General features: G+C 40.4%; 2 protein-coding genes across 2 annotated transcripts in view; one reads left to right on the top strand and one right to left on the bottom strand.

Moving 5' to 3' along the window:
• Positions 1 to 23,727, bottom strand: part of SEPTIN14 (septin 14) — an 87,780-nt gene that overhangs the window by 48,261 nt on the left and 15,792 nt on the right. The gene's annotated exons all lie outside the window — the stretch shown is intronic.
• ZNF713 (zinc finger protein 713) overlaps positions 170 to 23,727 on the top strand; it is a 36,461-nt gene continuing 12,903 nt past the window's right edge. The window contains exons 1-4 of the mRNA XM_033426243.2: positions 170 to 272; positions 10,712 to 10,797; positions 22,433 to 22,559; positions 22,883 to 22,975. Of these exons, the coding sequence (XP_033282134.1) occupies positions 10,714 to 10,797; positions 22,433 to 22,559; positions 22,883 to 22,975 (304 nt within the window). The 5' untranslated portion in view covers positions 170 to 272; positions 10,712 to 10,713. The remainder of the gene's footprint in view (positions 273 to 10,711; positions 10,798 to 22,432; positions 22,560 to 22,882; positions 22,976 to 23,727) is intronic.

Genomic DNA, 23,727 nt, shown 5'->3' on the forward strand with positions numbered 1-23,727 from the left:
TGGGAAGCGGTCGGCCCTGGGCGCCGCCGGCGCATGCGTATCGCAGAGCCGAAGCCAGCGCGGCGCGCCCGCCATTGCTTGGAGGCTTTCGTCAGAGCCCGGCTGGCGCCGGCGGCTGGTCCAACCCCAGGGGCCCCGTCACTGGGCGTCATTGGCTCAGGCATCAGGGCCCTCATCACCCTCTCCCGCCTGGGTTCGGACGGGCAGCGGCGGCGGCGGTGTCGTCGTCAGGGGGCGGAGCCGGCCTGGGCGCCCTTTGTCTGTGGAGGCGGGTGAGTGCGGCCCCGCGGGCGGCAGGCGAGGGGGCAGGGCGGGCGGCAGCCCCGGGGTCACGGGTCGCGGACGCCGCCCCTCCGGTCGACTCGGAGCCCCCCAGCGGCGCCCTTAGACTTCTTGGATACCCTGTGCCCCTTTGATAGGAAGGCCTCCGCATTCCAAGATTACAAACCTATTTTCCTCTAATATCTTATGCAATTTATTTTGGAATAGGCGTGGGTGGGTATCATTTTTGGAAAGTTTTCCCCATCTCAAGAGTATTAAAACATTCACCTTTATTTTCTTGTAATACTTATAAAGGATTCTTTACATAGCTTTTTTTTTTTTTTTTTACATTTTAACCTACTGGGTATTAATTTTGTGATAACGTGTTAGATAGGAATATGCCTTTTTCCCCGGTGGTCTTGCCATCATCTGTTTTCCCACTGAATCGAAATGACGCTTTTATTCTATTCTACAGGCGTGTGTATACTCGGATCTGTTTCTAGACTGTTTCACGGCCCTCACAGTTTCTGCACTGATACCATTTTGTTTTAATATGTGGCAGAGCAGATTCCCCTAATTGTGTCTTTTAACATAATGAGCTTTCTGTGTCTTTTAGTTATTTTGAATTGTGGGAAATGTAAAAGGTACAAAAGTTACCATTTTCTAAGAGACAGAGTTGACCATGGCACTTAGTAGGTGCTCTTATTAAATGGAGAATTTGTTGAAAGTCACTCTATTGCTGAAAACTTTTATATGCTTCCCTGCTGCCATCAGGATAATGTTTTAGTTTCTTAGCAGTGCCCTCAAAGCCCTTTATGACCTTAATATTGCATACTGCTTGGCCTTCCACCCTTGCACTTTATGCTGTAGCCCTACCAAACCACCCAAACAGGAAACAAAACCCTCTGGGGAAAATTCATTAATGATATCAAAATGTAAAGTTTTTGTATTTGAAAAGAACAAAGGGCTAAAAATTAGAGATTTGAAGAAAATATTTGCAACATGTGTTAGAGAAAGTGTCTATAATATGTAAAGAGACTTGTTGAAAAAAGAAAAGAGAAAAAAAAAGTAGGCAAAGGATATGCACAGGCAATTTATAGAAGATACAGGAAACCAATGAAAAAAGTGCTTAACTTCATAAGTAACCGTAGAATGCAAATGAAGACAGATATTTTTCACCCACTGGACTGGCAAAATATAAAAATATTGGTGATACAAAGTGTTGAGGAAAGTGCAGGGGGGAAGGGCACTGGTTGTACAGTTGAGGAAGTATTTTGGGTGGCAATTTGACTGCATTTACAAAAATGTTAAATGAGCTCACTCTGTGGTTCAGAAATTCTATTCTAAGATCTGTCCTGCAGAAATACTTGCACAGGTGCACAGGGAAGTATGTACAAAGATGTTTATTACAATATTGTTTATAATTTGAGAAATAGGTACAGCTTAAATGTTCACTCTGGATATGGTTAAACATATTGTGATAGACCCATACAGTGGAATATTGTGCTGCTATAAAATAGAATAAGATAGTTTATTATGTAGTTTATTGTGAAGTTAACACACAAAGAAAGATCTCTAAGACATTAGTGAATAAAGGATGTTGCAGAACAATGAATATAGTATGGTGTGCATTATGTTAAGTATGTATGTGGTTATATTATGTATGTTCATAAATACACAGAAAAGGATGCAAACCAAGTGACTGACAATGAGTTACCTCCAGGGAGGGAAGTAGAGTAGAAGAGAAGTTGAAAGGCACACATATTTTACTCTGTGTACACCCATGTTTTGCATACTCATGTTTTTATGTAGAATGTGTAAAAAAAAAAAAAAAAAACCTTGTTAAAGTGTATAATCTGTGTAAGGAAAACAAAACAAAACAAAAACCCTCACACGCACTTAGAACCTATACAGAGAGAAAAAAAAACCCAGGTTTTATAAGGTAAAATTTTTAAATATTAGCTCTTTTCAGAAAGCAGCAAAAATTAAGAGACAAATGATAAAGTGAAGACTATATTTGTTATCTATGTTATGACAGGGGAGTTGCTGGTTACTGTCTGTGTTCAGAGGTCCCCAAACCATACTCAGGTTCAGTGATGTTCTAGAAGTACTTACAGAACTCAGCAAAACTGTTATACTCCCAGTAAGATGAGTATTACAGTGAAAGGATGCAGATTAAAATCAGCAATGAAAAAAAAGCATGTAAGGCAGGGTCCAGGAGAGACCAGGTGCAAGCTTCCAGTTGTCCTCTCTCAATGGACTTGTGCAAGTAGTCCTTAATTCTCTGAGCAATGATGTGTGGCCATATGTATGCAGTACTGCCAACCAGGAAAGCTCATTCAAACCTTGGTGTCCAGAGTATTTATTGGAAGTTGGTCATATAAGCATGGCTGCCCATCCATTTTGCTGACCTCCAGTCTCCAGCTCCTCCAGTGGGCAAGCTGATACCACATGGTCCAAGGTTCCCACCATAAATCCCATTGTTAGCATAAACTTTTTGACCTGTCCCAAGGCCTCAGGTAAACAGAGACACTCTTAACAGACGGGATGTTTCAGGGGCTTATAGGTTATCTACCAGGAGCAAGGCCAGAGTCAGACCTTTCCTTGGAATATGCAGAGTTTGGACCATTCAGACCTGCTAATTTAGTCCTTTATTGCAGACTATGTAATAAAGGACTCTTACAAATCAATAAGAAAAAGACAATATGGTAAAAAAGTGGACAGTTGACACAAAAGGGTAATTTATAAAAGAAAAAATATAAAAGTTAAAAATCCTACCTTATGGGCTTCCCTGGTGGCGCAGTGGTTGAGAGTCCGCCTGCCGATGCAGAGGACATGAGTTCGTGCCCCGGCCCGGGAAGATCCCACATGCCGCAGAGTGGCTAGGCCTGTGAGCCATGGCCGCTGAGCCTGCGCGTCCAGAGCCTGTGCTCTGCAAGAGGAGACGCCACAACAGTGAGAGGCCGCGTACCAAAAAAAAAAAAAAAAAATCCTACCTTACATGTTATCTAAGAATTGCATATTAAAGCAGCAGTTAAATGCTATTTGTGTATTAGATTTAAAAAGAATAATACCTAACATTGGCTAATGGTCACTATCATATATTGCTGAATATGTAAAATGATACACCTTTCTGAACACCTTTTGCCTTCCTTTTTACCCAGCAGTTCCTCTGCTAGGAATTTATCCTAAGGAAATAGTCAGGCAAAATTATGCCAAAATATAATGTTTGTATAATGTTTGCTGTTGTCTGTAACAGCAGAGAAAGAAGGAGAGAGAGAGGACTAAATGTCTATTAATAATAAACTTGTTAAATAAACTTTAGGTATCGCATGCAGTGGAATATACTATGAGCCTATTTTTTTAATGAATATTTAGATTTTTGTTTTCTACCATGAAGTGATGTATACAATATTATCAATTAAAATCCAGGTTTCAAAAAAGAAATAACATGCCATATTATAATGTGCATGAGTGTGTGTGTGTGTTTGTGAAGGAAAAGCCTGCAAGGCTATATCCCGAAAAAGTAATTGGTTATCTCTAGGTGATGACATTATAGGTGATTTTTTTTCTGCTTTTCTGTATTTACTAAAATTTTCATTTTAATATTTGTCAGAAAATAAAGTGAAGGCGTTTCCACAGTAGAGAAGGGGTGTGGAGAAAGATCTCTCTGGCTGCAGTGTGAAGAAAATGTTGGACTAAAGTCAAGGACCAGTTAGATGGGTGTGGCAGTAATCAAAGTAAGAGATGATACCTGAATAAAGGTAGTGGAAGTGAAGATGGAACACTCACTACGTGTTTAAGGAGGGAAATTTACCAGGATTTGATTGGGGAATGAGACTAAGGGAAAGAAAGAGAGGTCAGGAATGGCACTCAGGTTTCAGGTTTGGTAGCACTATTCCTTGAGACAGGGAATATGATAGAGTAACAGTAATATGTAAAATATATAAATACCGCTAACTAAGTGCTAATATGATCTAAATATTTACAAATATTTAATTCCTTAAGCCTCACAACAAACTCACGAGGTAGGTGGGGATGTCCAGTAAGAGTGTATGTGGTTATATAGCTCAAAAAAGATGATCAATGAAACCGTAGCAATGGGTGAAGCCACCTGAGAGTAAATAGACTACATTCAGCCCTTTGTATTTTCGGATTCCACATTTATATATTCAACCAACTGCAGATGGAAAATATTTGGGGAAAAAATTCCAGAAAGTTCCAAATAGCAAAACTTGAATTTGCCATGTGCAGGCAACTGTTTATGTAGCAGTTATACTGTATTAGGTATTATAAGTAATGTCATCTAGAGATGATTTAAAGTATACAGGAGGATATGTATAGTTTATATATAAATACTACACAGCATATTATATAAAGCATTTGAGCATCCTCAGACCTTGGTATCTGCAGTGGATTCTGGAACCAGTCCCCCAGGGATACCAGGGGACGGCTGTAAAAATAGAAGAGAATGAATACAAACACTAACAAATAAACGTAACTGTAGTACAAATGAATGACATAACCTCACTGAAGGAAGTGGCAAAGAAAAGAACTGACCTAAGTAACTTTAGGAACCACTATCTTGACTGGATACTCTAAGGTTAAAGACAAAGAGAACTCTACATAAATGCTGTAATCAAGCTAGTAAGTGTGTTTCTCACAAGGGTATGAGTTAGTAATTCTGAAACTACTTTGTGTGTATACCAGAATTGAACAAATAAGTAAATATATTGTAGATAATGAGAGCCAACAACTTTTCACTGTTGAAGAAAGAAGTTACCAATGAGAAAAGAAAGAAGACCAAAATGAGCCCTGTGGTATCGGATTGGAACCAGAGGTGTCAGTGTGAACTCATGGTATTTAATATATAGACAAACACAATAGAAGTATGTATATGTGTGGTTGATATGCATACATATATACTTCGTAGCTCAGTCTCCTGGAGGGCCTAGAAGCAATGATACACCAGTAGCAAGCAGCACACCTGGTACCCAGATTTTTGTGTCTAAACACTTTTCCAATAAATGGAACCAGGGCTCTTTGGAGAAGTGGCTGATTCCAGGGATGGTCAGGGAAAATACAAGAGCCTGGAACATCTTATGGTGCCAGGAAGTGTTCAAAATAGCTGAGCTGGTTAGAGTAACACAGGAGCCTCCTAATGGCCAAAGCTGGAACAGTTTGTATAATAAAATAATAATGTTTTGTATTTTAACTCATAGAATAAAACAAATATCCATAAATCCATACAGATATAAATAAATTAGAGCCAAGGAACAGCTTTTCCTTATGCAGAAATTCCAATTAATAATTAGTAGGAAAGAGGGAAATAGAGAAATCACCATTAAGCAAACACCATATTAATAATTGTTGCAGCGGAGAAACCTGGTAAACACCACCTTAACCAGGTGATAATGGTCAACGTTACCATTCATAAGACATATCTACATCATAAGCCCATTCATATTATGCACTAAGAAAGACACAACATCACTTCTGTGTCATTCTTGCTAAAAATCTTAACTTTATTCCAACCATGAGAAAACATCAGACAAACCCAAATTGAGGGACATTCTACAAAATAATTCATTAGTACTCTTCAAAAGTATCAAGCTCATGAAAGACAGAAAACCTGGGGAGTTGTTACAGATTGGAGGAGACTCAGGAAAAATAAAAACTAAATGCGACGTGGGATCCTGGATCAGAGAATATTAGTGGAAAAACTGATGAAATTTGAATAATTTGAATTAATAATATTGTTAAATTCCTGGTATTGATCATTGTACCATGGTTACGTAAAATATTAATATTAGGACAAGTAGGGTAAATGGTATTTAAGAACTGAGTACTACTTTTGCAGCTTTACTGGAAGTCTAAAATTGGTTCAAAATAGAAAGTTAAAAAATAGGGCTTCCCTGGTGGCGCAGTGGTTGAGAGTCCGCCTGCCGATGCAGGGGAGACGGGTCCGTGCCCCGGTCCGGGAAGATCCCACGTGCCGCGGAGTGGCTAGGCCTGTGAGCCATGGCCGCTGAGCCTGCGCGTCCGGAGCCTGTGCTCCGCAACGGGAGAGGCCACAACAGTGGGAGGCCCGCGTACCGCAAAAAAATAAAAATAAAAATAACTTTAAAAAAATAAAAAATAAAAAAACTGAAGAGCGAACACCAGAACCCTTTCATTTACTCAATGAGCAAATATTTGATACATATCTACTATGAATCACATACCGGACCTTGAAATTAGAATAGTTAAGACAGAACAGATTCATGCCTTCATGGAGGTTAACATCACACAGTAGTGAGGTATAAATAAAGATGGATAACTGTACAATAATTACAACAATAAAAAGTGCTACCTAAAGAAGGAAGGTGTGAACAAGGGGGCCTCACTTCGTCCGTGATGTCAAAATCTTACTTGATTTAAGCTGAGACCTGAAGGAAGCGTAGGTATTGCTAGGGGAGGAGGTGGGGGTGGATCCCACACATGGCACATTTAAACACCTAAAAGCAGGATGCTGTGTATGAAGCCTCAAAAGCAAACAGCAGAGTGGCTTGAGAGGGAACAGGAAGCAGGTCGTAGGTTTCTTTATGGCTCTGTACTCCAGCCTAAGGAAGCTGCTGAAGAATTTCAAGTGAGGGACTGATAGAGTCAGGTTCAAATCTTTTAAAGGTCCCTTCACTTCAAGTGTGGAGAGGGCGAGAGTAGATTTTGGAAAATCCTAAGGAACAACAATATGTGAATGGTAGGCAGAGGAAAAGGGATTAGAACATAGCCCACTGAAGTAAAGCAAGACGCAGCTGTCAGCAGTACCAGATACCATCAGAGCTCAAGAAAGCAAGAAGTAATGAGGTCCATTGCATGAACTACAAAAGAGAGTTTGGTATTCTTGACCAGAGCAATTTCAGGGAAGTGCTGATGGCAGAACAGAAGCAAGATTACAGAGAATTGAAAAATAAATGGGTAATGAGGAAGTAGAGACAAGTATCGACAATCCTTTGAAGAGTTGTAGCCTTGAATAAATAAAGAATGGTAGTTGCAAAGGGGTGTAAAAGCCAGTGAAAAATTTTAATGTTGGGAGAGACTTTAAATGATTTTAAATGATGATAGGAAGGAGTCAATAAAAGTGAAAGATAAAGTTGAAGATCTAGGAATGAGAAGATAGGTGCTAGATTCGTGCCTGTAGGGAGGCTGGAGGGAACGGACTGATCCCAGGGAAGAAATAACTTTGTATCTCCAGAGGTGCTATTTCATGAGATCTAGGATAGGACCAGTGAGTCTGCTTTTCAACAAATACCATGATTCAAGTGATATTCAGACCACACTTTGATAAACACTGCTCTTTTGTCTATTTTCCCTGCATCTATTAAACCGCTACTCCTGCCTTCATTTTCTTCCCCATCTAGCCTAGAACCTAGGTCTCCCGATTCACAGTCTAGTGTTGTGTCAGGTAAGAAAGATTTCAGAAGTGGTTCAGCCCTGGAAGTGGGTGACTGAAGTAGAATGATGGTGAAAATCATTGGGATTGAGGGTGTGAAGGAAACAAAAGGCTCTGATAGTTGTTCTGAGTTCTTGCTTGCATCAGAATCACTTGTGGAGCATTTAAAAAATATGTGGATGCCAGAATTCTTCTCGACAGATTCTGATTTAGTAGCTCTTGGGTAGAGCCTTGCCATATATATATATATATATATATATATGCATCTGGCCCTATATATATGCATCTGTAGTGTCATTTTAAATCTGGGCTGAGTCCAATGCACAGCCCAGATTGAGAACCACGGCATAGATTTTCCATGGGCAGTGAAGTTCACTCAGATTTTTGGAAGAGCTTGGGGTGAAAATGAAAACTGTTAAGCCAGAATCATCCTTCCTCTGAATTGACTATAATTCTAGTATTCTTTAAGCAGTCAAGGGAATTTGTTACTTTCCCAGCCATCATGGTTACTTGTTTGAAAAAGACTGGCAATTCTGCAGTCTCTCTCTCTGGAAAGCTCCACCCGTTTGTTGTATGAGAAATTGCACAGTTTGTGGGTCGGGAGTTGTTCTCTTTTTCTGTTCTTTCCAATATAGGAATTAAAAGGGAAATTATTAAAAGAAAGGGATCAGATTTTTTTTAAGGAAAAGGGAGAAAACAAGTAGCAAAAAGGACTTTAGCGTATACTAGAAAGAGCCCAGGGCTGAATCAGAAGACCTAAGTGTTCTAGAACCAGCTCTTTCACTTAGCTCTGTGATTAGAGCTTCATTAAGCCAAGAATTCATTAAACTCAGACTCCTTCATTAAACCAAGGAACTGAGAACTAAATCAGCATTTCCAAAGGTGTATTTTAAGGAACCCTAGTCCCATCAGATGCCATAAAAAGTATTCTCAGGGGACTTCCCTGGTGGCACAGTGGTTGAGACTCTGCGCTCCCAATGCAGGGGGCAGGGGTTCAACCCCTGGTCAGGGAACTAGATCCCATATGCATGCCGCAACTTAGAGTTCGCATGCCACAACTAAGGAGCCCACGAACTGCAACTAAGGAGCCCACCTGCCACAACTAAGACAGCACAACCAAATAAGTAAATAAATATTTTTTTAAAAAAGTATTCTCAAACTAGCTATATTTGTATACAATGTATAATATATTTGAAATGTTCTTCATTGCCTTGGGTTCACACATATAAAGGAGAAACCCTGTCCACTAACATGGTTAGTGCTGTTTTCGTTGTTGTGAATAAATGGTTTTCAGGTGATTGGGTTTGAAACCTCAGGACATCCTTGTAGATTCTATCTGACTCTTCAGACCATAGGATCTTTTTAGAGCTTTTGCTTGGTAAAATAAGGACCTGGTTCTTAAAGTGCTTTAAAATTACTCTTGAAAGGTCTGCCTCTTAGTCAACTGGTTGTAAAATGTTAGAATCGTGCCATGTCTTGGCTTGAATGGCTTCCTTATCTAACAGGGCCACTCCATTGGAACTGCAGTTTTCTCTTTTTCTTCTCAGAAATGACTTCATTCTTCATTTCTATCAATAGTTTTTGAGAAAAGTTTTTCAGGTCAACTTTTGTGAGCAGAGAACAAGTGTATTCTCTCCTGATTATTAGCAGATCAGTACACTTCACTCTGTTGTTGGTATTGGTGAAACACCTGTTTTTTCTTCTTTCTGAGGAGAAAACTCTATCTGAAAGTCTGCCTCTGGGCAAGGACCACATGTTTTCTGTTCTGAGAAGAAGGTGGGAGAGGACTGAGGCTAAGTTTGTTGTAGTTGATGCATCTGTACATCTCTGCTCTTTGTAATCTGAGAAATTTTAAAAATGCTTTTTGCTTGTTTTAAAGAATTCCACATCCTACGGGGCTCTATCTTCATGAATGAATAGTTTGTATGTCTTTATAGACTCCCTAGGTCCGTAGGTGACTGACACTGCTGGATTTCTTCTGCTGACTCTGGTGCATCTCATTACAGTTGCTCAACCTGAAACTGCTCAACCAGGAGGCAGATTTGAATATCATAGTGAAGTCTGTACATGAAGGATTGATGCCTTTAGGGAGAAAAACGAATGTAATAGCCACTTTCAGGAACCTCTGCATCTCAACTCTGCATGAACAAGGCAAGATTCTGAGAGTGGCTGCTCCTGGGAAGCAGAAGTCATTATCATGGATATCCACTGGCTCCTGACCCTCTCATGAGTTGAGGCACCTTTAATGCCTGGGAGTGGCTGTTTCCTATAAGGCACTGGGACAAATCAGCCTTCAGGGACTGACAAGGATACTGAAGCTGCTAGTACTGGTGTATCTCCTGACTGTCATACTAGAAGAGAACAAGGCTTTGGGGACATTACAACTTAAGAACTGCAAAGAGGTGTAGTCATCCTGGTGGAGGACTGAATCCAGGTACTCAAAAAGGAAAGCGAACATTCTGAAAAATGAAAAGAGTGAAATCTCATTTCTGTATTAGAAGGGTCATCCTAAAGAGTCTGGAGTTTGAGGTTAGGGATGAGTTTATCCCCTTAAAGGGTAAGAATAGGCCCTTAACATATGTTCTCTGCATCACCTCATCTCAGTGGTTCTCATTTCCCACTTAGAATCACTTGGAGACTTCAGAATTTAAAATGCTGTTGCCCAGGATCACCCTAGACCATTAAATCCATATCTCTGGGAATAGGGGCTAAGTGCTGGCATCTTTTAAAAATTCCCCAAGTGTGTAGCTAGGGCTGAAAACCAGTAAGCACCTTTGAGCTTCCCATATGTCACAACAATTGGAGTTATACTACAGAGGAGAGAAAGTCCTGCATTATGTTCCTCAATGTGATAGAGGAACAAGAATGTCACAGTTAAGTCACCCAGCCTTTAGGCTTATGTCTTAGAGGGCTTCTCTCTAAGCCATTTGCCATCCTAATCCAAAACAAAAGGCCCAAGATTTAGGTTCAGCCTTAATGTCATACGTTGACAAGATTCTTCTTCTCTCTTTTTCCCAGTAATGCCTTCTCAGAATGCTGTACTTTCCCAGGAGGGAAACATGGAGAAGGAAATGAATGTTGGATCACAGATACAGCGGTCTCAGGTAAGTTCAGTTTTACTCTCCTCTGAAATCCTATTATAGTTCTCAGAATGCGGGCACTTTTATTTTTCAATTTTCAGAAGTACTAAGCCCCCAAAATCCAGAGCACTTGAGACTTTTGTGACAGATGCTGATCTCTACGGGATGTTTCCCACTCTCCTTATGTGCCCCTTTATAGCTCTTCTCTCCTTCAGCATTTTTACCAGATCATGGACTCATGTCTGAGCTAGATGTTGTAAAGGTAACACAAGAAGCCATAGACTGTGTTTTAATCACCCTTCCCTTAAATAGCTCACTAGAATTCAAACAACATTTGCCACTCTGTCTGCAAACAATGAATGATGCCCAAGTCACTGTGACTGCTTGAAGGTAACAGGACTGTTAATGTATCTGAGAACATCTGCTGCCACAAGTTAATATTTATCAAGAATCTGTTGTATCTCTTCCAAAACCTGTTTAAACCAGTTGTTACAATTTGATTAAGTATGATGGAAACCTCTATGAGGTATAAGTATGATAAGTTGTTTCTATGAAAACTAGTTGAATGCTTTGGAAAGACTCAGTAAATGCCAGTCACCTTTTAAAATATTGCTGTCAAATTAGGTGTGAGCAAAACTGTAAAACATTGAAGGAAAATCCTAAAACTCTCAGAGGGTTCTATACCAGTGTTATTTCCTAAGAGTCATTTGCTTGTTTTGATTTAATGAAACAGGAAGTGATACATTTTGGATATGGGCACTCAATCATTAAAATCATTCTCATGTCAAAAGATAAGGGAATAAATGTACACTTATATATTTTAAATTTAAATGTTTAAATCTTTGAGATATTGTTTATGGATCCCCACTTTAACTAGCTGGTACATACCAGATACCAGTCTCGACTGCTTCAGAAAGGAGGATTTCTGTTGTTCCATGTTGTTATGAGATAATCATTATCCACAGGTAGCAAACTCATTGGAGGAGATTTTTTAAAGCCTACATCACACAATTAATACTCAGAAAAGTGTAATGTTAGGTTCTTCTCTGAATGTCAAAGACAACAAATACAGCAGGTGCTCAGAGAGGAGAGAAGTCCAATTAAGACTGGAGTGGCGGGGGCTTCCCTGGTAATCTGAGAGATCCGCCTGCCAGTGCAGGGGACATGGGTTCGAGCCCTGGTCCGGGAAGATCTCACATGCCGCAGAGCAGCTAAGCCCATGCGCCACAACGACTGAGCCTGCGCTCTAGAGCCCACGAGCCACAACTACTGAGCCCACGTGCCACAACTACTGAAGCCCACACGCCTAGAACCTGTGCTCCCCAACAAGAGAAGCCACTGCAATGAGAAGCCCACACACCGCAACGAAGAGTAGCCCCCGCTCGCCACAACTAGAGAAAGCCCGCACGCAGCAATGAAGACCCAATGCAGCCATAAATAAATAAATAAGACTGGAGGGGGCCAGGACTTCCCTGGTGGTCCAGTGGTAAAGAATCCGCCTTCCAATGCAGGAGGGCGCAGGTTCAATCCCTGGCCAGGGAACTAAGATACTACATGCCGCAGGGCAACTAAGCCCACACACCACAATTACTGAGCCCCCGGGTGCCTCAACTAGAGAGCCCGCATACCGCAAACTACAGAGCCCCCGCACCCTGGAGCCCACGTGCCACAACTAGAGGAAGAAAACCTGCACGCCACAACTAGAGAGGAGCCTGCACACTGCAACTAGAGAGAAGCCCGCATGCCGCAATGAAGAGCCTACGCACCACAACTAAGACCTGACGCAGCCAAAAAAATAAAAATAAATTAAAAAAAAAAGAAAGGGCAAAAAAAGAATGGAGGGGCGAGGAAAGACTTCATGAGGAAAGGAGAGTTTGAATTTGTGCTGATATCAGGTAGTATTTGGACGTTAGAGAAGACAGGAAATAGAACTTGAGCAAGAGCAGGGACCATAAGGAGACTGTCTGCCGAGCTTTAGCATTTATTTGGTACATCAGTGCTTTGGGTTGCAAGGAATAGATTCATTCAGTTTACTCTTAATTGTAAGGCTCCCCACAGACAGGGATAGAAAGACATTGAGAACTAAGGTAGCGTATCTGTTTCTTGGAATTCTAGCCAGAGGAGTTTGCTTTAATTTTCCAGAACCATTTACTTTGTTCAGAAGAAAGATGATTCATTCATTCAATAAGTATTTTTTGAGCAGTTGCTATGTGCCAGAAATTGTGCTTGGCATCAGAACTACATCAGTGAGCAAAACAGACATGGTCCTAAACCCAAGTTGTTTAGCAGAGACAGACATTCAGCAGATATACTAAGGAATTGCAAATTGAGGTGTTTATTATACATAATAAGAATAAGGCATTGTGAATATGCATTAGGGAATCAGGGAAGAACTTTCTGGGGAAGCGAAATTTAAGGTGGGATGTGAAGGAGAATATAGGAGTTATAAAAAGTAAGTAGACCATCTCTACAACCTCACAGCAACATCTGTTCACAGGTTGCAACCCAGTTGAACTGCTGTATATCTGGACACCAGGGCACTGGAAAGAATAAGAAATTTGTATCTGCTTATATTTACACGAAGAAACTCTAGAAGAATACATAAAATACTGATAATAGCGATTATCTGTGGGAATGGAGGTGGGGACCAGGTCAATTGTACCAGGAATGTGAGACCTTTTTTGAACCATATAAATACACCTGTTCAAAAATATTTTAGGGCTTCCCTGGCGGCGCAAGGGTTAAGAATCCGCCTGCCGATGCAGGGGACAGGGCTTTGAGCCCTGGTCCGGGAAGATCCCACATGCCGCAGAGCAGCTAAGCCCATGCGCCACAACTACTGAGCCTGCGCTCTAGAGCCCGCGAGCCACAACTACTGAGCCCACGTGCCACAACTACTGAAGTCCACGCACCTAGAGCCCATGCTCCGCAACGAGAGAAGCCACCACAGTGAGAAGCCCGTGCACCGCAACAAAGAGTAGCCTCTGCTCGTTGCAACTAGAGAAAGACTGCATGCAGCAACGAAGACCCAACACAGCCATAAATAAATAAATAAATAAATAAATAAAATTTATTTAAAAAAATTTTTTAATTATAAACAGTGTACCAGAGAAAACTGAATTGGATATAATGAAGCTTGATGACAGCTTCTGAGGTCAATAAAAGAGCAGATTTGGAAAAAAAAAAAAAGTAAATGGAAAAGAACATTTTAGGCATGTGCTAAACATCATGTACAAAAACTATGGGTATATTTGAGAAATCAAAAGAAGGCCACTGTTGTTGGAGTGGACGGAGAGGGGGACTTGGAATAAGCTTGGAGAAGTATGCAGGGGCTACGTATACAGGGCTTTATGACCATGATAAGAAGTTCAGTTTTTATTCTAAGTGCAGTGGAAAGCCTTTGAGAGAATTTAAGCAAGGTAATAACATAATAAGTAACTGAATTCTACTTTAAACATCACCCTGGTGCATGCTAGATAGTAAGTGCATTTGTGAAAGGCAAGAAAGGAAAGGGGAGAGATCCCTTAGGAAGCTACTGCAGTATTCTAGATGATAGAAAGTAATACCTTAAAATTAGAAGATGGAGAAAAATAGGTGGACTTGAGTGCTTTGCTCTGGGAAACAGCAGAGATTAGTGAGAGGGATAAAGACAAAGGAAGAAAAAAGATGACTTCAAAAAATGTAGCCCACATAGAGAATGGACTTGAGGACACGGGGAGGGGGAAGGGTAAGCTGGGACGAAGTGAGAGAGTGGCATGGACATATACACACTACCATATGTAAAATAGATAGCTAGTGGGAAGCAGCTGCATAGCACAGGGAGATCAGCTCGGTGCTTTGTGACCACCTAGAGGGGTGGGATAGGGAGGGTGGGAGGGAGATGCAAGAGGGAGGAGACACAGGGATATATGTATGTGTATAGCTGATTCACTTTGTTATAAAGCAGAAACTAACACACCATTGTAAAGCAATTATACTCCAATAAAGATGTTAAAAAAAAAAAGATGTAGCCCAGGAAATAGCAGGGTAATGGTAGATCAGACCATGTCACTCCTGTGCTCAAAACGCATGGCTCCCATTTCACTCATAGTAAAAGCCAAAGTCCTTATGATGGCCTAAACAGTCCTACAGAATCCGGACCTGTTACCTCTCTGACTTCATCGTTTACTTCTCCTCCTTGCTCATTCCACTCTATCTACCCTGGCCTCATTCATCTTCCTTGATCATGCCACAAACACTCTTGCCTTTGTACTGTTAACTTTTCAAGTCTTTTCTCCATTGTCACCTCTTCAATTATATCTTTCCTGACCACCTTTATAAAATTGCAACTGCCTCACCTCAACATTCTCAAACCCTCTTCCTCTATTCTTCTTTTATCTTCTAACACACTATGTAATTTACCTAGTTATCATGTTTATCTTCTACTTCCTCTGCTAGAGTTTCATAAAGGAAGAGAATTTTAGTCTCTTGTTCACTAGTATATCTCAAGCCCTATAGTTGGCATGTAGGAAGCACTGAATAAATACCTGTTGAACAAATAGGAATTTAGCGTATAATATAGGTCACATCTCAAACCAGTGGTGAAAAGATGGTTTATTCAATAATTGATGGTATTTCTGTGGAGCCACCTGGAAAAAGGTAAAGTTGAATCCATACCCCATACTTTACATCAGAATAGTCTTCAAATTGATCAAATATTTAAATGTGAAAAATTAAGCCATAGAAGTTACACAAGAATAAAATGGGAGAATTCCTTTATAGTGTTCACTGAGTAAAGACTTTCTAATTACAACTGAGAATCCAGAAGCCATAAAAGAAAAAATTGATGGGTTCAACTCTTTAAAAATACCCAAAAATCTGTATGAGAAAAGAAAACTGTAAGCAAAGTAAAAAGACATGTCAAATTCAGAAAAATATTTTTGCTACTCAAATTGTAGTGGGGTAATCTTTCTAATAATAATAGTAGTCTTTATAATAATAATAAAACACTCCTCTAAATCAGGTAAGAGATTAGGAGTCCGATTGAAAAACAACATAAAAAGACAATTCACAGGAAAGAAAATTCAAATGCATCTTAAACACAGGAAAAATGTTTATCTGTACTCATAAGAAGAGGAAATTTAAATTAAAACTAGAGAAAGCTTGACATTTTATCACCAAGCTTTGTATTTCCTACGGGGTTGATATTTTCCACAAGCTTGATAACATACTCTCTTGGCAAAGCTTTGGGAAAACAGACACTCTCTTACATTGCTAATGTGAGTGTGTGGCAGATTGCATTTCCAGAAAAATGACCAAATATATCTGCCATCCAAAATGCTTTCTATACAATGACTTTGACATTCATCCCATCAAGAGACATCGATGTCAGTGTTCCCTCCATTGAATCTGTGCAAGCTTGTGACCAGTAGAAGTGAAACTATGTGGCTTTCAAGGCAGGTCATAAGAGGCAGTAAGACTTCCGCTTCATTCTCTCATGATGCTTGGTCTAAATCCAGCCACCTTGCCACACACACACACACAAATCCAAACAGCTCATGGAGAAACCTACATGGAGAGGAACCAAGGCCCACAGACCTGGCTGAGCTCTCAGCTGAGAGCCAGTACCAACTTGCCAGCCATGTGAGTGAGCCATCTTGAAAGTAGACTCTCCAAACTACAGTCACGCCCTCCCAGCTGATGCCATGTAGATCAGAGGCAAGCTGTCCTCACTAAGTTATGCCCAGATTACAGATTTGTGAGCAAAATCAATGACAGTTGCTGTTTTAATCCCCCAAGTTTTGAGACGGTTTATTATGCAGCGATAGCTAAATAACTGGTACAGATTTTGTTACCTGGAAGTGGTGTGCTACCAAAACAAACATAGAACATGTGGCATCAGCTTTGCAGCAGAGCCAGTTGAACAAAGGGCAGAAGATGGAAAGGAAAAGATTATTAGTAGAATCATAACGGCCTCAAGGAGAGTTAGTGGAGGCCTATGGGACCTTTCACAAGGCTTAAAGGATAATAAGGAAAATCTTACTATGAGCTGGAGGAAAGGGGAAGCTTGAGGAAGGAATTTTGGTCAACACTGTCACCTTCAGTAACAAGGAAAATAGGAAATATACTTAATGGACTCAACGATCTACTTAAGGAGATTTACGGGTAGAAGATTGAAAGTGCCAACTGGCAGCTTCTGGCTGCCTAAAGTAAAATGCTAGAGGAAAAAGAAGATTAAAAAAAAGAAATATACAGGAACCAGACATGAAAATATGCTCAACATTGCTAATCATCAGTGAAATGCAAATCAAAACCACAACGAGATATCACCTCACACTTGTCAGAATGGCTGCCATCAAAAAGAACACAAATAACAAATTTTGGCAAGGATGTGGAGAAAAGGGAACCCTCATACAGTGTTGGTGGGAATGTAAATTGGTGCAGCCACTGTGGAAAACAGTATGGAGGTCTCTCAAAAAAACTAAAAATAGAACTACCACATGACCCGGCAATCTAAAACACTAATTTGAAAAGATACATGCACCCCAATGATCAGAGTGGCATTTACAATTGCCAAGATGTGGAAGCAACCTCAGTGTCCATCAACAGATGAATGGATAAAGATGTGGTATATATATACACAACAAAATACTACTCAGTCATAAAATGGAATGAAATTTTGCCATTTGCAGCAACATGGATGAACTTGGAGGGCATTATGCTAAATGACATAAGTCAGAGAAAGACAAATACTGTATGATATCACTTACACGTGAAATCTAAAAAACACAACAAACTAGTGAATAAAACAAAAAAAGCTGACTTGCAGATATAGAGAACAAACTGTTGGGGAGAGGGAAGCAGAGAGGGGCAATACAATTGGTAGGGGATTAAGAGGTACAAGCTATTATGTATAAAATAAGCTACAAGGATATACAACACAGGGAATATAGCCAGTATTTTATAATAACTATAAATGGAGTATAACCTTTAAATTTGTGAATCACTATACTCTATACCTGTAGCATATAATATTGTACATAAACAATATTTAAAATTTTAAAAAATAAATATAAAGGAGCCAGGAATTACTGAGCTTGAAAATAAAACTATTTGTCATTCACATCTCTCAACACGTGCCCAGCTCAGCTACATTTTAGAATTGCTATGAATTGCTGTGTACTTGAATGGGAGTGTCTCTAGTGGTTATTTCTATGCCTTTCCCACCACTTCGAGTTTGTGAAGGGTAGAGGGTGGGGGCCAGATAACTATTTCTTTAGCTCACAGAAGGAAAAATAGGGAGAAAGCTTTCAAGGAACTGTACCTGAGGAACTGTGCTCAAAGATCCTCATCTGCATGTGGACCTGATATAGGTGACAAGATCCTGGACTTCACACTGACGCTCTAACGGGGTGAGACATGGGAGTCTTGAGGAAGATGAGTGTATTTTGCATGTAGGAGGGATGTGAATGTTTACATTCAGAGGGTAGACAGTAGCAGATTGTATTTTCTGAAAATGGCACAACTTGTCCCATTCCATAGGCTCCTCATATACTATGATTTAAATACTCTTTCTATCAAGAGATGTGGGAGTGTGTTACTTCCCCTTGGATCTGGGCAGGCCTGTGACTGTGGTGGAACTGAAGCTATGTGACTCTCTTTTTTTTTTTTTTTTAATTTTTATTGGAGTCTAGTTGATTTACAATGTTGTGTTAGTTTCTGCTGTACAGCAAAGTGAATCAGTTATACATATACATATATCACCTCTTTTTTTAGTGAAGCTATGTGACTCTTGAGGCTGGATGATGAAAGCTGGTTCTCTTGGGAGTTTTGCATTTGGGGTCCAGCTACCATGCCGTGAGGAAGCCCAAGCAGCCTGTGGAGAGGCCCGTATGGAGAGAACCTGAGGCCCCTGGTTGAGCTCACAGCTGACAGCCAGCACCAACTTGCCAGCCACATGAATGAGCCTCTTAAAAGTGAATCCTACAGCCCAAAGTTGAGCCGCCCCAGCTGAAACAAAATGGAACAAAGATGAGCTAGTCTCACTGAGTCCTGCGCATGTTACAGATTCTGTGAGCAAAATAAATGATTGTTGTTGTTTTGAGCCACTAAATTTGGGGGTGGATTGTTATACAGCAATAGATAATTACAGAACTGATACAACCCCTGTGGAGGTCAGTTTGACAATATATATCAAAATTGCAGATTCATATGCTCTTTTGGATTCTAGAGGTAGACTTACATGCAATTGCAGAATAATATACATAAAAGATAATTCATTACAGCATGATTTGTAGTAGCAAGAGAGTAGAAAGCAGCTAAAATGTCTGTTAATAGACTAGTTAAATAAATTGTGGAACATTCACACTGTCCCATCCAGCTATAAAAAAGAATGAGGAAGGTATCTATGAATTGATGTGGAGGGATTTCCAGGATAAGCTGTTCAGTGAAAAAATATCAAAGTGCAAAAGAGTATTTGTAAAATGCTACTTTTGTGTAAGAAAGAAGAGGAAATAAAAATATGCATATAGGGCTTCCCTGGTGGCGCAGTGGTTGAGAGTCTGCCTGCCGATGCAGGGGACACGGGTTCGTGCCCCGGTCCGGGAAGATCCCACATGCCGTGGAGCGGCTGGGCCCGTGAGCCATGGCCGCTGAGCCTGCGCGTCCGGAGCCTATGCTCCGCAATGGAAGAGGCCACAACAGTGAGAGGCCCGCGTACCGAAAAAAAAAAAAATGCATATAGGGACTTCCCTGGTTGTGCACTGGATAAACTCTGCACTCCCAATGCAGGGGGCCCAGGTTTGATCTCTGGTCAGGCAACTCGATCCCACATGTATGCTGCAACTAAGAGTTCACGTGCCACAACTAAGGAGCCCGTGAGCCACAACTAAGGAGCCCACCTGCTGCAACTAAGACCCGGCGAAAACAAATAAATATTTTAAAAATATGCATATAGATCTATTTGCTTGTTTGAGCAAAAAGAGACATTGGAAGGGTAAACTTGAGTCTAATGAGTTTGGTTACTTGTAGGGCTTATATGGGACTGGGGTGAAAAAGAGGGAATGGAGTGGGGTGGTATGGGAGGAGGGCTTAAAATTGAATACAAACAGAAACAACTGAACCAAACTGTACTTCAAATTACTGATATATCCACACTGAAAAGGAGTTAACTTTTGAACCTTATAAATAGTTATATATACTCTATGTCCTCAGGCTAAAAGCAAAACAGTTCTAAACAGTGAACTCTCATTTGTAGGCTTGTTTTGCACTGAGGCACGTGTTAGCAATACTGAAACCACTTTCTTTACATTCTAGGATTGAGCAAATAAGCAAATTCACTGTGCATAATAGGAGCCAGGTTTCTCATGGTCAGAGAAGGGAATTACAGATATGAAAAGAGAGGCGGATGGAATGAACCTTGCCATGTTGGATTAGAATTAGAGGTGTCAGTGTGGACTCATGGGTTTTAATACATATAACTAAATACAGAATTGGGTATGGAGTTGTGTGTGTATACATACATCATTATGTATATTCCTCTCTTTCCCAGGTGCGACCCCTGAGAGGGCCTAGAAGCAGTAATACTCCAGTAGCATTGGACACATCTAGTGCCCAGATATTGGTGTCCAAGTGCCATTCTCCATTAAAAGGAACCAGACATAGCCACTCAGTATTTGACCAACAGAGCAGAACATGACAGACTGTGACCCTGTAGATCTTCTAATGGGAAGCAGAGCTGCTCAGTATTTGACCATTAGAAGGAATCAGGGATCCTTTGAGAAATGGCTGATTCCAGGTTTGGAGCAGGAAAAGCACAACATGAGCCTTGAAAGAACATCTTTCTATCCCAAAAAGTAAAGTACTCAAAGAATGATAGGTACATTTCAAAAGAACAAAGAAGCCAGTTTGAAGGGGCTGCTTCTGGCTAAATCTAGGACCATCTGAGCATTTTTAAAATAGTGATAGTAAATGATTATAACTTAAAGAATAAAATAAGTAAGTAAATCCACCTCATATAAATTAATGAATAAATAGGAAGGGAAACTTCTTCAGCACAGTAGAAAGCCAACTAATAATGTACAAAGAGTGTTGGCATTAGAAAAGCACCATGAAAATTACAGTTGGTTCAGGCAAGAATTATCAGTGAAAGCCAAAATGAGTGGGTGAAAGTTTGAGGAGGAACAAAGTATCTCCCCCACAAGAAACTTAGTAATTACAGAATTCAATAGTAATCTTCCAAGGGAAATTACTGGTAGGTAACCACCTTAACCAAATTATCAAAGTTAACATTGCCAGTAATGGAACTAGTCAACAATGCGTACAATTCACTGAGAAGAACCCAGCATCACTCCTGAACTATTCCTGCCATAAATGCATAGTGTGAATCTACTCATGATGAGACATTAGACAAGCCCCAATTGAGGTTTATTCTACAAAATAACTAGCCTGTGTTTTCAAAATGTCAGTGTTAGGAAATACAAAGAAGGGCTGGGGAACTGCTGCAGATTCAAGGAGACAAAAGATACAAGACAATCAAAAATCTTGATTTTTGTTATAAAGGACATTATTAGGACATTTAGTGAAATCTGAATAAGTATATAGCTTAGACAACAGCACTGTATCGATGTTAATTTACTGATTTTGATCATCCTGTTGTTACGTAAGAGAATTCCTTGTATTTAGGAAATAAATTTTTTAGGGGTAAAGGGGCATCACCTCTGCAACTTACTCTTTTTTTTAATAGATTTATTTATTTTTATTTATTTTTGGCCGTGTTGGGTCTTTGTTTCTGCTCGCAGGCTTTCTCTAGTTGCCGCGAGCGGGGGCTACTCTTTGTTGCGGTGCGCCGGCTTCTCATTGGGTGGCTTCTCTTGTTGCGGAGCACGGGCTCTAGGAGCACGGTCTTTAGTAGTTGTGGCACGCAGGCTCAGTAGTTGTGGCTCACGGGCTCTAGAGCGCAGGCTCAGTTAGTTGTGGCGCACGGGCTTAGTTGCTCCGCAGCATGTGGGATCTTCCCAGACCAGGGCTCAAACCTGTGTCCCCTGCATTGGCAGGCGGATTCTTAACCACTGCGCCACCAGGGAAGTCCCTCTGCAACTTACTCTTAAACAGTCCAGGAAAATTATAGAAAGAGAAAGGGAGAGGATGGGCTTTTTCTTTTACTGATCCCAACATGCATCACGTGCCTTCTACTCTCAACCTATTTGCCCTTGTTGCCTTTTTTTTTTTTCTTTAAACACACTGGAATATTCTCTCTCCTCTTCTGTCTAAAGCTTAAAAATCTGTTAAGGTTGTACACATGATCCACCAACTTGATACCTACTTTCACTATTTCAACATATCCTGAATTCTTTCAATTCTGAAATCTTAATAGCATGAATTTTCCATGTAGCTTTTTAATTGTTAAGATGATATGAGAGAGTTTCCTGTGCAGCAGGTTGTAAAAAGCCTAAAAGCAAGCATTATTTCATGCATGTTTTTAAACCTGTCTTGAAAGATGATAGAAGATAGAATTGTTGCTTCCAAAATTTTGACCTGGATTACTCAGAGCCCTGAAGACTTTCAGCACAACTCTTTAGACATCCTAACCTTTGTCTACTGCAGCACCTTTGCCTCTTCCCCTAAGGGCCCCTGTAAAAAAAAGTTTTCTGGCTGAGCAAGGATGTACTTGGTGTTTCAGGAATCACTGACATTCCAGGACGTGGCTGTGGAATTCACCAGAGAGGAGTGGGACCAGCTATACCCTGCTCAGAAGAACCTCTACCGAGACGTGATGCTGGAGAACTATAGGAACCTGGTTGCACTGGGTAAGGATGGCATCCCTGTAAGACTGGAACTCATTCTACATGGGTTTCTTTCCTTTAGTAGTGAAAACCTTCGAAGCTTTTGTGTATATAGTTCAGGCCAGGATGGAAGAATGCTAATCAGTTTTGGAGACAGAGACCTCTGTTTTTGCTTTCTTAGGTAAAAGGTCCTGATTTTGAGATGGGTAGCTTTAGTTTGCTGCCTCTGAAGCCTCCCCTTTCCAAATCCGGAGGCCCTATAGATTAAACAGGTTGGAAATGAGTTCTGAGAGAGATTTTTGTTCCCAGTATAAAATTCTAAGATACACATTTTTCCCCATGAATAGGGCATCAACTTCATAAGCCAGAGGTGATCACTCAGTTGGAGCAGGAGGAGCAGTGGATGATGGAGAGAGACAGCCCACCAGACACTCATCCAGGTGAGAAGCAAGCATTTGGGTGTTTGCACCTCAGTGAAGGAAAATAGTCGCTTTTGAAATACTTAACTGAGTGTGTTACAAACATCTGCCTCTGGGATTTAAAGAGGCATGCTTCTTAAAAATTCAGTTCATATTTGACATTTTTCCAAAGTGGAAATGACTCTACTTTTTTTCTGATTAAACAGATAATATATACTTATTATTTAAAAAACTTACACAACACAAATTTATTTTGAAGGTGTTAGTTTGGATGTCCATAAATACCTTGATGTTGCAAATCTCCATGACGCATTTTCTTTCTCTCTTTATTCATACATCCTCTCGGTATTCTTTAAATCTTTTTATTCTCCATATCAAAAATCCTCTGCCATTTTTACCCATTTTTCGTTCTTTTTTTTTTCTTATTATCAAACACGTTAAACTTGTCTAAAACCCATAGCCTCAGTTCTAATTCTCTAGCTCACCTTTGTGATGTGACAAAGGTGTACTACCAGTGTTACTAAAATTGTTTTCTTGGAGATTACCACTGACTTCCTTCCAGTCAAATCCAGTGACTAAAAAACCACAGTTATTGTCTCCTATGATTGTGTTGCATTTAACTGTGCTGACTTGACTTTCTTGAAAGTACACTCTGGCTTGTGATACACACCATTCTTGCCTCTTCTGGCCTCTCCCCTGTCTCTCTACCTGCTCCTTTAAATACCCTCTCTCCCTCCTTATTCTTCTAAAGGCATATATTCTTATGGACTTGG

The sequence above is a fragment of the Orcinus orca genome, chromosome 16 (assembly GCF_937001465.1).
Source record: "Orcinus orca chromosome 16, mOrcOrc1.1, whole genome shotgun sequence".
Lineage (NCBI taxonomy): Eukaryota > Metazoa > Chordata > Mammalia > Artiodactyla > Delphinidae > Orcinus > Orcinus orca.